The sequence below is a fragment of the Microtus ochrogaster genome, unplaced genomic scaffold (genome assembly GCF_000317375.1).
Source record: "Microtus ochrogaster isolate Prairie Vole_2 unplaced genomic scaffold, MicOch1.0 UNK15, whole genome shotgun sequence".
NCBI classification, from domain to species: Eukaryota; Metazoa; Chordata; class Mammalia; order Rodentia; family Cricetidae; genus Microtus; species Microtus ochrogaster.
Genome location: NW_004949113.1, coordinates 738,664 through 755,225, shown reverse-complemented (window position 1 = coordinate 755,225; position 16,562 = coordinate 738,664). Strand labels below are relative to the sequence as shown.

The following is a 16,562-nucleotide window of genomic DNA, read 5'->3' as shown; positions in this document are numbered from 1 at the left end:
TTCTCCTTCTTCTACTCCTATTATTCTTAGGTTTGGTCTTTTTATTGTGTCCCATATTTCCTGAATGTTTTGTGATGAGAATTTGTTGGACTTGCTGTTATCTTTGATCAGTGTGTTTATTTTTCTATGTTATCTTCAGAATCTGAGATTCTTTCTTCTATTTCTTGTATTCTGCTGGTTATACTTGTTTCTGTAGTCTCTATGCATTTACCTGTATTTTCTATGTCCAGCTGGCCCTCTGTTTGTGTTTTCTTCCTTGTCTCCAATTCAGTTTTCAAGTCTTGAACTGTTTTCATTATCTGTTTGATTGTTTTTCCTTGGTTTCCTAGGGTATCATTCACTGCTTTATTCAATTCTTCAAATTTTCTGTTATACTTCTCATCCATTTCTATAAGGGCATTTTTTACATGCTGTTTAAGGGCGTCAATCACTTTCATAAAGTCCATTTTTTCTACTTCTTCTTGATTAAGGTGTTCATGTTCTCCTGTTATGAGGTCGCTGGGTTCTGGTAGTTTCATGTTGTTTTTCAGTTTGTTGGGTGAATTCTTGCATTGGTGCCTGCCCATCTTTTCCTCCAAATGCTCCCCTAAGGATCTTTTACAGGATCAGGTCTCCTTGCCCACTGATGTACCTTCCCAGTGATGGCACCCTCCAGTGATGGCTCTTTAGGTGCCCCAGTGATGGCTCTCCTGGTGCCGAGATCAGATCTCCATGCTGGTTAGGTAACTCATAAACAAAGTGCCTACCTTGTTTGCTGCAGGCAGGCTATTGAAACAAAGGAATTCCCGCCCGCCTGGCTGCCCTCCGGATTCGATCCCAGTGCCCAGACAGGCTGAGCTGGGTGATGTTATGTGCCCAAAGACGGCAGGGATGCAGAAGTGGGTACTGCCATTCTTTATTGCCACCACCACTACTCCGATTGTTTCTAGAGTGTCGAGGGCACCACAGCATGCACTCAAAGGTCAGAAGACAGCTTTGTGGAGTTAGTTCTCACTTTCTACCTTTAAGTGAGTTTCAAGAATCAAATTCAGGCCTTCAGGCTTCCAAGGCAAGCTCTTTACCCACTGAGCCATCTCACTGCAACCTATCCCGACTTTCTATTGGGAGTCCACACTCCTGAGTGACTTATAGACAAGGAAGCAAAGCTCAATGACCTGACTGAGGTGAGATGCTGTGTTTCTCCATGCACACACATCCTGAACAAATAGCCAGTCTTCAGTTTGTTCTTCAGTAATTTCTTACACATGTGCAATATATTTAGATCATATCCACATTCCTATCCCTTCCACAAGTCTTCCTGGACTTTCTCAACTTTATCTAATCCTTCTCTTTTTGTAACTTACTGACAGCTGACATTAACTAGGAAACTGGGTGTGACCATCTAATACCAGTGCTGGGATGGGAGTGGAGACAGGAGGATTGCTGGACATCTTGGCTGTCAGCCTAGCTGAAAAGGAGGTGTTCTACATTTAGTCAGAGGAGACCTTGATCCAAAGGAATAAAGCAGGCCGTGGTAGAGGGGGATGCTGGTCTCCACATGCACGTGCATGGGCATGTGCACTCACACACACACAGATCCACACACATGTATCAACCCCCCTCACAGAAACCATCGTGAGCTTCATTCACTTTTGAAAAAAATTAATCAGTATTCTCCTTGAAATCAGGAAGAAGAATAAAAAGAAACTCACAGATGGGAGAAAATGCTTATACATCATGAATTCTGTAAAGACCCGAATCCTCAGGCTTGGGATACTGCTTAGCTGGTAAAGTGTTTGCCATGTGAGCATAAGGAGTCAAGTTCAATCCTCAGAGCTCATGAAAAAAGCTAGGCATGGTAGTTCATGCTTGTGATTCCAGACCTGGAGATGGAGGGTGGCTGTGGCCCTGGACAGCCTTATGTAGTTTACACAGCCTACATGACAAACTCCAGAGTCAGTGAGAGATGCTTGGTCTTAATTAAGTTTCCTGTTGCTGTGATAAACTACTCCAACAAAATTGTTTAGAAGAGGAAAAGTTTATTTAGCTTGCAAATCCATGTAGTATTCTATTATTGCTGGAACTTGACCAGAAGAGAGAGCATGTCTGTACCTCTCCACTGCCATAACAATCAGACTCCTCTTACTGCCAAAACATACCCTCATGGTGGTCCCAAGGTAAAAATGAGACCCTGTCTCAAAAAAAAAAAAACCAAGATGGAGGACAAAGGTGACCTTTGATGTGAACACACACACACACACACACACACACACACACACACACACACACAGAGGGGGGGCACACAGGGGAGGGCAAACGAGGAAACAGCTGCAGTTAAGTCCTTCGTGTTCACAGGGGAAGGAACTGGCATACATTGTGGGCTTTGTGGGTTAAGTTCAGTCACCCCACAGGGTCATTTTGGCAACAGGTGCTACAGACAGATGAGACATCAGTTTTTGGTGCAGGACATAGCAGACTTCTTGCAGATCCAGTATTTCTCCACTGCACATGGAGCATCATTCCAGCCATCATCTCTGAATTCTGCACAGTCTTCTTCTCCTTCATTGTTGGGCTCTCCTTTGTTCCAATATTTCATGAAACTGCAAAACCAATTGAGGTTTGGATGAGAATGGCTCCCATGGCTCACATATTTGAATGCTTGGTCTCCAGTAGGTGGAACTGTCGGGCAAGGCCATGTTGGAGGAGGGAGTGTCATTGGGGGTGGGCTTTGTGGTTTTAAAAGTTCACAACTTTCCTAGTTAGCTTTCTCTGTCTTGTACTTATGGATTGAGATGTAGAGTACTGGCTGCTTCTCCAGCACCATGCCTGCTTTCCTGCTGCCATGCTCCCTGACATGATGCTCAGGAACTCTAATCCCCTGGAGTCATGAACCTCAATTAAATGCTATTATTCATAAATTTCCTTGGACAACACCCATAAAAGTATGAGAATTAGTCCCACCTTCTCTTTATTAACTGTTTCCCCCTCCTCATCTCTCCTGTGTGTGTGCTTATTTGTGTGTGTGTGTTTATGTGCAGAAACATGTACACATTTATGGTTGTATATGTAGAGGCCATAGGTCAACCCCAGGCATCTTTAATCACTTTCCACCTTGATTCAGAGGCATGGTCTCTCACTGGCCTAGAATTCACTAATTCAGCTAAACTGTCTGTTTAATGAGCATCAGGGATCTACTGTTTCTGGCTTTCCAGTGCTGAGATGACAAGCCCATGCTGAAACACTTGGCTTTCTTATGTGGTTTCGGAGGATAGAACTCAGGTCCTCATGCTTGTATTGTATGATGGTCAGTTATCACTGTCAACTTGACACAACTTAGAGTCACCTACAAAGACAGTCTTAGGGATTGTCTATATTGGACTGGTCTGTGGCAGTGTCTGTGGAGGATTTTCTAAATTATGTTAAGAGATGTGTAAAGATCCAGCCCACTGTGAGCAGCACCATTACCTAGGCAGGGGCCCTGAACTGTGTAAGAGTGGAGAAATCCAGCATGCACGTGAGCATGTACGCTTTCATTTCTTTTTCATCTTGACTGTGGATGTGATGTAGCTAACTGCCTCAGCTTCCCCCAATGACAGACTGGAACCTCAGATTATAAAAGGTGGTTCATCTCGACTGTGGCTGTGATGTCATCAACTGCCTCAGCTTCTCACAGTGAAAGACTGGGACCTCAGATTATAAAAGGTGAACTAAACCATTTTCTCCCCTAACTTGCTTTTAGTCGGTGTGTTTTATCAGAGCAACAGAAACGAAACCAGAACACACAGCAAGCAATTTATCAACTCATCCATCTCCCGCCCCTCAACATGTTTCTGTCTTTGGAATGGGATGCTTTTACTTCTGCCCCAAGTGCATTACAGCAGATGGGACTTGTTCTGGGTCAATGAGGACCCAAGTCCTTTGACCTTGGCCCATGATCCTTGTGATCTTTCATGTTTGAAAGGGGGTTGTTTTACTGAAGGTTTTTTCTTCAAATATAACCAACCAACTCAAGTTCCACAGGCTTAAATACCTCCATCCTCAAGATTCTGTACTTTCAGCCCCTATATAGCCTACTCAGGGTCAAAATCGAGGGACAGCATCTACATCCTTGAACCCATGGACACGTCACACTGGCTAGTCCTAAGCCTGGTATACAGCTTTAGTCATTCATTCCCACGGGTACCAGAGACTCCAATGCCTCCCCACACATGTGCATGCGCAACAACCCCACAGATATGTCCATGCCCCCGCCCCACACATGTGTGTACATACAGTGGAGAAAGTAGTCTGGGGTTGGTTTTGTTTTGCATTTGTTTTTAAATGGCATTCAAATCTCCCCCCCCCCCACGGTTTCTGACTATGAATGTTATAGAACTAGTTTCCCGAAGCTCCTGCTAGCATGCCTTCACCATTATGGTGAACTGTATCCTCAAACTCTGAGCCAAATCAATCATTCCTTACATTCATTTTATCAGACATTTAGTTATAGCAACAAGAACACACTATCCCATAGATTTTCCGTTAATATATTCATTTAAATGCCTTATGCAGATGACAGACCTCCTCCTCCTCCATATCTGCTGGTGGATAAGATGCACTTGGCATCTTATCAGCACATGGTTATGAAGCATTTCTTCCTTCATGAATAATGTCTTATGCCAAGAAGGCTAGGGTATGGAGACATATCCAAAGGAGAACTCTAGCCAGCATTTGCTGGTGCCATTGTGGTTTGAGTGTGAAATGTCTCCCACAGGCTCAGTGTTTGAACACCCAGCCCCCAGCTGGCACTGTCTGAGAAGGTTGTAGAACCTTCAGGCACTGGGGGAAGCAGATCACTGGCGTGGGCCTCAAGCTCTTACAGCCTGACCACTTGTTTCCTCTCAGCTGCCTGACTGCCATTGCCATATGACCAGCCACCTCCAACTCCTACTGCCATGCCACACCCACCATGAATATGTCCCCTGGATCTGTGAGCCAGGAAAATCCTTTCCCTCTTCAGCCATCCTTATCACACCGACAGAAGTAAGTCACAAACCACCCGATGCTATAAGCCGCTCCTCCTTCCCAGACTTGCCTGAACAGCAGATGTGAACCATCCAGCCAGTGCCACATGCCTTCATGCTTCAGGTCTGACAGACCCATCCAGGCATAGCCTTTCTCTTTAGACATCTGCTGCAGGAAGCTCTGGAGGTCAGAGAGGCCATCAGGTAGAGGCTACTTACCGTGTAGTCTCCCTATTGTTTTCCTTCCCCAACTCTAAGCAGGAAGTTCTGCTTGCAGTCTGGTATTCATCTTTCCAGGGTCCCACAGGTCTCAGGGCTCCCACCTCTGTATCCTGTTTGTTCTGAGTTGTCTTCCATGGTACATATCGCCTGTTTGCCTTCTTAAGACTTCTGAGCATGCTCAGATAGATTAACTCACCACTAGGTACAAGGGCTAAAGCCAGCTTGTACCAGTTCTTCATTTCTGATCATGCATATGATCTCTTTTGAGCTCCGCATTGAGGGATGACCCATTGGTAACATGAATTCGGTCAGTATGGCAACATTTACAACAGGGGAGTTGGCAAATGGTAGACACTGGACTTTCCTTTAAAGTTCAGTAAAGGAAGACATTCAGCGCTTCCCAGTGTACCAACAGAAGCCACTTGCATTTTGTGTTACCCAAAGCACCCACTCATATTTAGACACTGTGCGATGGTGGTGGTTGTGGTGGGTTGTGTGTATGAAACATGGTGCTTGGGACATTTTTCTTTCTGCTCTTCCTTTCCCAAGTGGAGTAAGCAGCACTCACCTATAATCCAAACTAGCAAACTTGTATCTCCTCAGATGCCTGTGGTCAGTCAGACACATGCACCAGAGCCATTTGGATCCCACCAGACATACCTGCTCCTCATCACTTTTGATAACCACTAGCTGGGCTCCTACTTCCCTGCAGGCGGTGACAGAGTCATGCCAGTTCTGTTGGAACTTGGAGAAGTAGTAACAGTTTCCTTGGAAGAGGGTCCAGTCCCAGCGGCAGGGGCGGCACAGGTGGTCTGTTGGGAGAGATTGGTCAGGATGGGCATGTGCTTGGATGCCCATTTCCGTGCCCACCCAGCCTTCAAGCCCTGCAGGATCTCCTCAGACACAGCATCCTGGGCAGCCATTCCTCTCTACTCTCTGAGAATATACCTCACCGTGAAAGAACCTGGAAGTCCTGGCCTCCCCTCAAGCCTGGGAGAAGTATGGATGAACTTAGAGCTCAGCACAGACCTTTGGAGATTGGCTAACTGAATTTCAGCCATGTTCACTGTTCTTTTTGAGTACTAACTTCCATTGACCCTAATTTCAACCAGCCAGTGAATAAATTAACTGATGTGTGTGTGTGGTCATGCCCATGCCATGGCATGGATGTGGAGGGCAGATGGCAACTTCAGGGAGTGAGTTCTATCCTTCCACCCTGGGAGTCCCAGGAACCAAACTTGGGTCATTAGGTTTGATGGCAAGTGGTTTTAACTGCTGAGCAATGCTGCCATCCCCTCATCATCTCCTTTTCATAAAGTTATCAAATCAAATGAGAAGACGTGGAGGCTCAGAAATGGGTGGTGGCTGAAGCCAAGCCATGTACCATGGAGATCCTCTGAGTCCCCAGGGCCTTTTGCCTTCCAGTCACTCACTTATTCGAGGCTTCAGTTGGCTCATCTCCTTGTAAACCTTCTCCTTCTTTGCCTGTTCTTGTCCCTGGGTGTTGGCAATACTGGAGACTGTGACAAGAAAGGGAGTCTGCAATTATTAAACACTTTATAAGTCATGGCCTGCACTCATTCCCCAGGGAGATTTAAACAAACAAACAAACAACAAAGTATCTTGTTTAATACCTCTCTTTAATATTGCAGGTGGGTGTGGGTATGCATGCGCATTTGTGACTGTGGACATGTTGTCACACACCTGAGGAGCCAGAGGATAGACCACCCTGGGTGTTAGTCTTCACCTTCCACTTTGTTTGATATGGGGTCTCTTGTTCACCACCATGTAAATCAGGTTAGCTGGCCTACCAGCTTCCAGGGTTACAGAAACATGCCTTACCATGTCCTGCTTCACATGTGTTCTGGGATCCAAACTCTCAGGTCTTCATGTTTCTTTGACAAGTGCTTTTAACCAGGAGGCTATCTAGCTGCTGGTTTAATACCTCTGGAGGATGAGGAAATCTGATATTCAGAGGAGACTGAATGGCCAGAGTAAGTGGAGCCCGGACCCTCTTCTACTCTAGAGAGGAGAAGAGCTTTGAGAAGTCCCTAACCATTACCCTACCTCCCCCGTCCCCCATTCCTGCCTGACCTTTGATGAGGACAGCCAGAAGGAGAACAGCAGAGAGTGTGAGGCAGAACAGCTGCAGCACAACAGGGACGTGGCCATGGCACAGGTGCCCTGCAGGAGAGAAGGTGGGAGTCCCATCACAGCAGTGTCCCTGACTCGCTCTGACACCAGCGTCCTCTTCCCAGGACTATGGCTTCCACCACCCCGGGATCCATTGCACCTGTGTTTCAGCTTTCACTTCCCTAAGATACAAGATTCTTTTCTAACTCAACCATTCCATAATCGAATAGTCCAGTCCTTGTTTTCCTTCTTGCCAGGACTCAAGATTCTGAAAACCTGTGTCTATCTCTCTAGAATCCCAGCACTTTCATTCCTCTCCACTGTCTCTGAAGAATGCCCAGCATGCCCAGGAGTTCAACGCCCAGACCCACCCTCACCACGCTCGGTTTTCATCTGTCATCATCCCCAGGGCCCCAGAGTCCAGAGTCGCATGTTCTACCTTTCAAAGACCCAGGAGGACGAATTTCTTCAGAATATAGTTCAGTCCCTTCAGACTCAACCACACCAGCATTTAAGAACCCAGGTTTGCATCCTTGAACATTTCAGGGTGCATTTGAGCCTCTGTCTGCCTCGGACCCAGGAGTTCAGTCTCCCAGATGGCCACCCAAAGACACGGGACTCTAAAAACTCAGTTTCCACTTGCAGAAGACACAATCTTTGCTTAGTAGAAGGGAGGAGTCTAGTTCTAGCCTCTGCTTCTACAGGACCCCAGAAGTCCAGCCCTCAGGCTCCACATCCTCAGGATCCAGTTGTGAGTTTCTCCTCCATTGGACTGAGAAGTAGAGTTTTCAGCCTCCAACTCCACAGCACACACAGTCTTCCTGTCCCCAAAACTCGAGTGCCATCCTCAGCCTCCACCCTATGGAAACAAGGAGTCTAGTCCTTAGCCCCTACCTCCACAGTACCCAGAGGTCCAGTCTCCATCTTCCTCTTTTCTCAGTCTTAACGATCCAGACTTCCATTCTCCCCCTCCCCAGGACGCAGATGGCTGAAGAAACCTGTCTTTTCCCTTCTCCTTTTACCTGCAGCTCTTTTGAGGACATAGGGTGGTTCGAATCTGAAGCCTTTGACGGAGTATCTGGTGCCGCTGGTTATCAGGTGTTCCTCATCTGAGTGGACAGAGCATCAGTCACATCCTTGGCAAACTGAGACTCAAGGTGGCCCCACTGAGACCCCTCTCTAAGTCCCCAGAATCTAGGACCATTCTTACCGTGGGAGCACAGCTGCTGCACCCTCCCGTCCTCGGAGTCATTCATGTTTCACTGATGTTCTGCTGTGCTGGTGACGGACGGGGACAATAGCATCTATTTACCACGCACTGTTACTCACTCCTTGAATCTATTCTGAGTCAGGAAGTGAAACAAGGAACTGTGAGACAGGAAGATGCTAGAGGGAGGTGGCCGAACCTCTGACACACCATTCCATGTAACTACCATTTCTGGAATGGAAGGGCATGCAGCAGCTCTACCGTTCTTAGAAAAATGGTCCTCTCTGATCTGGTGACATGCTGTCTCGTTTTGAAGATGCCATCACTTCCAGTCCATTTGTGTTGACTTGGGAGAGGGGGTTTGTATTGATTGACTGTGAACTTAACTCAATCTAGAACACCCTGAGTCTTGGTGACGGGTTGTCTACACTAAGCTAAGTTAACTGATGTGGGAAGACCCAGCCCATTATTAGCCGCACCATTCCCTAGGCAGGGAGGGGGTCAAGCACTGAAATGCAGCTGAGTGAAAGCAACCATGGAGTCACTTTTTTTTGCTCTCAACTGTGGATGTGACCAGCTGTTTCCAGCTCTCGCTGCTGGGACTGCCCGCAATGATAGAATGAGATTTTGGAACTGTGAGCTAAAATAAATGCTTTCTCCAAGTTGTTTTTTGTCAGAGCCTTGTATCACAGCAACAGAAATGAAACTAGGCCCAGGTTAAATCATAGCTGTCCTTATTTGTTTTGTATAGTCAGCCATTGTATAGTCAGGCACTTTCCTAAATGTTTCATGCACTGATCTACCTAATGACCCAGGCTGTAGTAGGTGCTATGACTGCCGTTTTACTATTAGATCTGTTCGAAGCACAGAATATTCACATAGCTGGCCCAAGGTTATACAGCTGTTAATTAGTGGCGCTAGAAATAGAACCCAAACAGTATCTTCCACAGCTCACACTGAGGTCCAAAAATAGTCACAGAGGTTCAAGGAGGAAACAAAATGATTCTTAGCAGCTTGGTGCAAAACCCGTCCCAACCTGGAAAAACTCAGGTCACCAGTACTAGATGAATAAATAAGAATAGTTTTTGTTTTTGTTTTGTTTTTGTCAGAGTAAAGACTATGCCACAATAAAAAGAAATTTACTTTTTGGGGTGTGGGGGGAGGCTGGTGGTGTTAGGATTCAGGCATTATGCTGGCTTACCCTGCCATCTGACTGGATGCACCCAGACAGTACCCTGGTCAGCCCAGGGTCCTAGTCTGTGTGCAGGTGCAAAGGTCTCTTTAAGAGATAAGGTCCACCCACTCCTGGTCTCTCTTTCCCTGCTGTTCTTCTGAAGGAGAAGGCGGGACTTTTCTGCTTCTTCTCTTCTCTTCTCTTCTCTTCTCTTCTCTTCTCTTCTCTTCTCTTCTCTTCTCTTCTCTTCTCTTCTCTTCTCTTCTCTTCTGATTCTCCTGGCTTCCTTGCTGCTGCTGTGCTGGGTGACATATTTAGACAGGTCTTACAGTCAATCCTTCTGCTTGGAAAAGCAGAAGCCCTGCATTTTATTTTTCTTTCTCTCTCTTTTAATTTTAAATTTATTCATTTATTTTTCATCCAGACCACAGCTTCCCTTCTCTCCTCTCCTCCCAGTCTCCCCAGCACCTTCCCTCTGCCTCCTCCTGTCCACCTTTCCATTTCTGTTCAGAAAAGAGCAGGCCTCCTGTGGAGAGCAACAAAATACGGCATATCAAGTTGCACTAAGTACCTCCCCTTGTGTTAAGGCTGGGCAAGACCACCCAGTATGAAGAATAGGGTCCCAAAAGCAAGAGAAAGATTTAGAGACAACCTCCGCTCCCACTGTTAGGAGCCACATAAGAAGACCAAGCTACATAATTGTTCCATACATGCAGAGGGCCTAACTCAGTCACCTGTAAGCTCCCTTGCTATCACTTCAGACTCTGTGAGCCCTTTTGAAGCCAGGTTAGTTGATTCTGTGGGTTTTTATTGACATCCTTAGGACCCTCCATAAATTTACCAAGAGGTGTGGGCCCCAGAACTGAGGAGATAGCATAGGGGTACAGTGCTTGCTTTGCAAGTGTGAGGATCTGAATTTGATCTGCAAAACACTTGTCAAAAGCCAGGCATGGTGGCACATGCTTGTAATTCCAACATGAAGGGCAGAACCAGACCAATGCTTGATTCTCATTGCCCAATAGTCTAGTGACATTATAAGCTAGTGAGAGACCCTGTCTTAAAAAGCCAGGTAATGGTACTTGAAAAACAATAGTGGAAGTTGTCCTCTGGCTCCCACATGCATGTATACACACAAGTGCCCCTATACAGACACATGAACATGCGTGCATACCACAGTCTTAACTAGGTTTCTACTTCTATGATTAAAGCCCCATGACCCAAAGCAATTTGAGGAGGCAAGGGTTTGTTTTGCCTTATAGCTTATATTATCCATTACTGAAGGAAGTCTGGGCAGGAACCTGGAGGTAGGAACTGAAGCAGAAGCCATGGAGGAACACTGATCATTGACTTGCTCCTCAGGGCTTGCTCAGTCTGCTTTCTTATATACTCCAGGGCCATCTGCCCAGGGGTAGCATCACCCATAGTGAGATGGGTCCTCTCACTTCAGTCACTAATCAAGAAAATGCTCCACAGACTTGCTAACAGGCCAGCCTTGGGGGTATTTTCTCAGTTGAGTTTCCCTCTATCGAAATGACTGCAGCTTGTGTCAAATTGATGTAAAACTAGTCCAGAGAGGGTTGGGGCGTAGGAACTGATTTGGTTGTGACTTAGGTACAGACTCAAGGGTGTAGGTCTGATTGAGGAGAAAATAAGAAACTGGGATTGATACCAGTGTCAACACAACACCCCTCCCCCCACTGGCTCTCACCTTAAAAGGAACAAGAGTTTATTCTGTGTAGTTGGATGTTTCCTGTCCCAAATGCCCAGTCCCAAATAATCACTCAGAGGTTTGCATTAATTATAAAGGCTCAGCCAATAGCTCAGGCTCATTACCAGCTAGCTCTTACATTTTAAGTTAATTCATATTCCTTATTTATGTTCTACCATGCGGTGGTACCTTTGTTAGAATGGCATGTTCATGTTCTGCTCCCTCTTCGTCTGGATGATGACTCCTGACTCTGCCCTGCTCCTTCTTCTCATCCTTAGTTTGCCCCCGCCCATACTTTCTGTCTATCTACTGGCCAATCAGCATTTTATTAAACCAATTTGAACAACAAATCTTTATAGTGTACAAGAGAATTATTCCACAGCAATTTTGGAACCAAATATGAGTGACCATGGCCCAGGAACACAGATTCAAATACCACATTCCAGTGCAGTAAGCACTGCATGAAGCTTTTGAGAGTTCCAGAACATGCAATAAGTCACACACTAAGAGGGTTACAGTACAGCTGGGACATCAATGGTCACTAGCATAGGTCTCAGGGACTGGCTGATGAGGTCTTAGCCTTTGGGTTGGTGGAAGGTGGGTATCTTTTATGTACATTGCAAAAGAATTTGTCTACTGGTCATGAGGGTGTTAGGTCACACACAGCTGAGAAGCACATGTCAATTAAGAGGGCTAAATATAGTTCACAATGATTTGGTTCCTTACCTGTAATATTCCAACGCTCCACAATCATTCAAATTCTAATCAGTCGATCAGGTCTCTAGAATACGCAATTCATGTGTGGCGTTTCTTTCTTCCCTTTTTCTTCAGTTCACATCTGGGTGGTCTGGGCACTCAGTATCATGTAGCACCTGCACCTCATCCCTTCCCCCATCACAAGTGGCCTTGCCTGTCACCTGCTGTGCTTTCTTAGCAGCCCAAAGACATTTGGTGGCACCCGGTGTCTATTCTGCAATTTTCTGTGCCTAGGCTGTTCTGGTGGTGCATCTCTGATATGAGAGGAGACTTCAAGCAGGCAGTCCCTGTGCTGCACTGACAGGAGCAGCTTAAGCGTCTTCGTTTCCTCCTGTCAGAATGGTCAGAGCCCCAGACCCAGCCTGGGAAGGCTGATAATCCAACTAGCCCTTCCTGCATCTTTTCTCAAGCTCTCAAGAGTCTCACCCTCTCCAGGTCTGGTCTGCTGATTGCAGGAGTTCAACACAAAGTAGTTTGTGGAGGCTGTGAGCCCGACCTCTGAACAGTCCTTTGGTATAGGTCATCTTAATTGGACTTGTGGGCAAAAATGACTCACTACCTCTCCCTGCTGTTCATTAGGAAAAATTGCAAAAATGATAAGCCTGGGGGAAAAAAATCCAACTTTAACCTCACCTCTGCTGGGTCTTCTAGACCAGCCACTTACAGATCCCCACTCACCCTGTTTGTTGATGGAAGTTCCCTTATATGTAAATCAGGAAACTGCCAGGCAGCGTTGCAGTGGTCACTTCCACTAACACTGTTGAAGCTACCTGCCTGTCAATGGGAACGTCCTCACAAAAGGCCAAATTAATTGACTTGACTATTGACTCCAAATAGCCAAGGGCCAATGGGCTAATATCTATACTGACTCTAAATATGCCTTCTTAATAGTCCATACCCATTCTACACTCTGGAAGGAAAGTGGCTTCCTTACTACCAAGGGCACTCCCATAGTTAATGGACCCCTTATAGCCAACCTCTTGGAGGCCCTCCAGCTCCCTGCAGAAGTTGCCATTATTCACTGTCAGGGACACCAGTCCTCCAAGGACCCTGTGGCCTTAGGCAATGCCAAGACTGACTCAGTGGCCCGGAGGCTGGCCTCCAGCTCCTCAGACTCCACAGAACATATTTTGTTCTTAAGTCCCTCCTCTCAGCCCTGTTACCAATCAAAAGAGAGGGATGAGCTCATAAAAAAAGAGGGCCACAAAAACAAAGGATGGATGGTTCTATTTAATAACTGCCTCATTCTTCCTCAAGACCAGGCACTGTGGGTCATTCAGACATAGGCCCCAAAGCTTTGTTCCACTTCTTGGAGCCCCTCTTTGACTCCACCCATCTCCAAGATCATATTTCACATGTTTACTCCTCCTGCCAGATGTGTGTCCACAGGGAGCTCTCCATATACATCAGTCTCTGCATCAGCTTCGTGGACACCAACTGGGCAAAGGTTGGCAGGTTGATTTTACCCACATGCCTATTCATAGACAACTCCATTATCTCTTAACACTTGTGGACACTTTCAAAAGATGGATCGGTTTCTATCTAGGGATAGGTTTCCGGCTCCAGGGAAATGGCTCAGGTACTCCTGGACCACATCATTCCTTGGTTTGGTGTCCCACAAACCATCCAGATGGACAATGGGCCAGCCTTCACTTCCAGGGTCATGGAGCTGTGTTGGAAACTCTCAACATCTCCTGGAACCTCCACATCCCCTACCATCCACAATCCTCGGGAAAGGTGGAGAGGGCCAATGGACTCATCAAACAACAGCTAACCAAGCTCTCCATTGAACTCACGTTATCTTGACCCTTCCTTCTCCCCATTGCCCTTACTCTTCTCAGGGCCACCCTATGTTTCCCTATGAGTCAGAGCCCTTTTGAGCTGCTTTATGGCAGGCCCTTTCTCCTCAACCATCACCTCCCAGCCCAAACTCCTCCACTGGCTGGGTATCTACCCTGCCTCTCCCTCCTGAGGTCCCTTCTCCGTTCACACACTGACAGCTGTCTCCCTGCCCCCACACCAGTGGACCCTAATGCCCCTAAACCTGCTCTGCTCTCCCCAGGGGACAGAGTACTCCTCAAACAGCTGGCTCCTAGGTCTCTTGAACCTTGATGAACAGGATCTCCCACTGTAATCCTCACCACCCTTTCGGCTGCTAAGCTCCTGAGACATCCATGCTGGTACCATCTCTCCAGGCTCAAGCGGGCACCTACTCAGGACACTTGGATTTAGTGTGTTTTAAAATTTTATAAAAACAAGAGAGCTGATAGGGAGACGTAGCGGGAGGTCAAGAACAGCTAGAAAGGAGTAGCTGTGACCTAAGTACAGTACATACAGGTATGAAATTATCGAAGAACTTGGGAAATTGCTCACTAGAAAGATGCCACTGCAAAACAAGAGGCTTCCAGGATAAAGTACAGTGGAATCTATGAAGTTTCATGAGCCGAGGAGCCAGGGCTGAAGAGGCCAGACTTTCTATGAAGAGCAAATCATCAAAGAATATTGGAAGTAACAAAATTGGCGACAGGACAGGTGAGACGTACCAATAAAAAAAAAAAAAGGACTTTTCAGGGAGAAGGGAACAGCCCGAAATTCCAGGTGATGCCTCTGGTGTTGGTGGGAGGGGACAAGGCAACATTCAAAAATTAAGCCAGCCAGGCCTGTAAGGCAGCCTAGTATCCTGTTAGTTTACAGGCTCAGGCAAGAGCCACAGCCCTTCACTGCCCCCTGCAGGAACCAGAAGAGTTCTCACAGACTTCCACTCAAATGGACCTGGAAATCTTTTTTTTTTAAAAGGGAGGGTGGGGTGGAGGGGGTATGTTTCCAGTTTCTTTTTTTAAGTTTTATTTTTATTCCTCTCTCATATATTGCATCCTGACCAAAGTTTTCCCTCCTTCTCCTTTCCCCAGTCTCTCCTCTTTCCTTCTCTTTCCCCCAGATCCACATCTCCATCTGCCCTCACAAAAGGGCAGTTCCCCCTCCCCCCCACCCCAGGAACATTAACCAAACTTGGGATAACAAGCCACCATAAGACCAGGCACATACCATCACATGAAGGCTGGATGAGGCAAACCAGTAGGAGGAGAAAATCATGCAAGCAGGCAAAAGAGTCAGAGACCACCACTGCTTCTACTCTTAGGAATCCCTCCAGAACACCAAGCTACTCAGCCATAACATACATGCACAGGACCTAGGTCAGACCCTACAGGTTCCCTGATCTCTGGTCAGTTGATTCTGTGGGCTGTATTCTCATGGTGGCCCTGACCCCGATGGTTCCTCCTGTCCTTCCTCCCCCTCCTCCACAGAACTCCCCGAGCTCCACCTCTGGCTGTGGCACTCTATCTGCTTCCATCAATTGTTGAATGAGATCTCTCTGGTCTCTTTGAGGACGATTCTCCTAGGCTCCAGTCTCAGAACACTCTACGGGCAGGACAGACAGGTCAAAGGTTTTTGTGGCTAGACTGGTGTCCCAATCTCTCCACTTAAAGCTTTGCCTGAACCTGGGATTCTTGATTTGGTTGCAGAAAGGAAAGTCAGGATGAAGCAGTTAAGTAGAGTAGGTGTGTGTGTGTGTGTGTGTGTGTGTGTGTGTGTGTGTGTGTGAAAAGCTTAGCTTTAATTATCAACTTAATACAACCTAGAGTCTCCTAGAGAGTTTCAGTGAGAAACTGTCCACGTTGGGTTGACACTGGGCATGCTTGTGGGTTTTTTTAAAAAATTATTTATTTATTTTTAATTTTTTTTTTGCTTGTTTTACTTACTGACCACAGTTTCCCCTCCCTCCTCTCCTCATGTTCCTTCTCCCCACCTGACATCTACCCCCCATCCATTCCTCCTCCTTCTCCATTAAGAAAGGGATAGACCTCCCATGTGCCGGCAAGAACAAAGCATGGCACATCAAGTTGAGGCAGGACCAAACTTCTCCTCCTGCATCAAGTCTGGGCTAGGTAATCCAAGATGGGGACTAGGTTCCCAAAAGGCAGCTCAAGTGCCAGGGATACTCAAGTGATCTCACTGCTAGGAGCCCTATAAAGAGACCAAGTTACACACCTGTCATACACATACAGGTCGGTACCATGGGGTCCAGAATCCACGAGCTCCCACAAGCTCAGGTCAGCTGTGGGTTCATGACTTCGACCCACCCCCAGCTCTACAATCTCTCCTTCTTTTCTTCAGCGGGACTCTTAAAGCTCAGTCTACTGCTTGACTATGGTTTTCTGCATCTGCTTCCATTAGTTACTAGACAAAGGCTCTCTAGTGACAATTAGGGTTGTCACCCATCTGATTACAGTAGATGGCCAGTCCAGGCACCCTTTCCACTACTGCTAGGAGTCTTAGCTGGGGTCATCCTTGTGGATTACTGGGAATTTTCCTGACACC

The 16,562-nt window shown here is 46.7% G+C and overlaps 1 protein-coding gene across 1 annotated transcript; it reads right to left on the bottom strand.

Annotated features, from left to right (window-relative positions):
- Positions 1–2,428: 2,428 nt before the first annotated feature.
- Positions 2,429–8,593, bottom strand: LOC101991143 (CD209 antigen-like protein C). The gene is made up of 7 exons (XM_005366965.3): positions 8,548–8,593; positions 8,360–8,446; positions 7,299–7,388; positions 6,638–6,724; positions 5,865–6,016; positions 5,054–5,163; positions 2,429–2,579 (listed from the first exon to the last, which is right to left on the bottom strand). The coding sequence occupies exons 1-7, from the start codon at positions 8,591–8,593 to the stop codon at positions 2,429–2,431; spliced, it is 723 nt and encodes a 240-aa protein (XP_005367022.1).
- Positions 8,594–16,562: the final 7,969 nt, after the last annotated feature.

Coding starts and splice junctions, on each gene's coding strand:
- LOC101991143 (XM_005366965.3), bottom strand. CDS start 8,593: ATGAATGACTCCGAGGACGGGAGGGTGCAGCAGCTGTGCTCCCACG. Junction 8,447..8,547: donor GCAGCAGCTGTGCTCCCACG/GTAAGAATGGTC, acceptor CTGTCCACTCAG/ATGAGGAACACCTGATAACC. Junction 6,017..6,637: donor CCAACTGAAGCCTCGAATAA/GTGAGTGACTGG, acceptor CTCTCCCAACAG/ACCACCTGTGCCGCCCCTGC.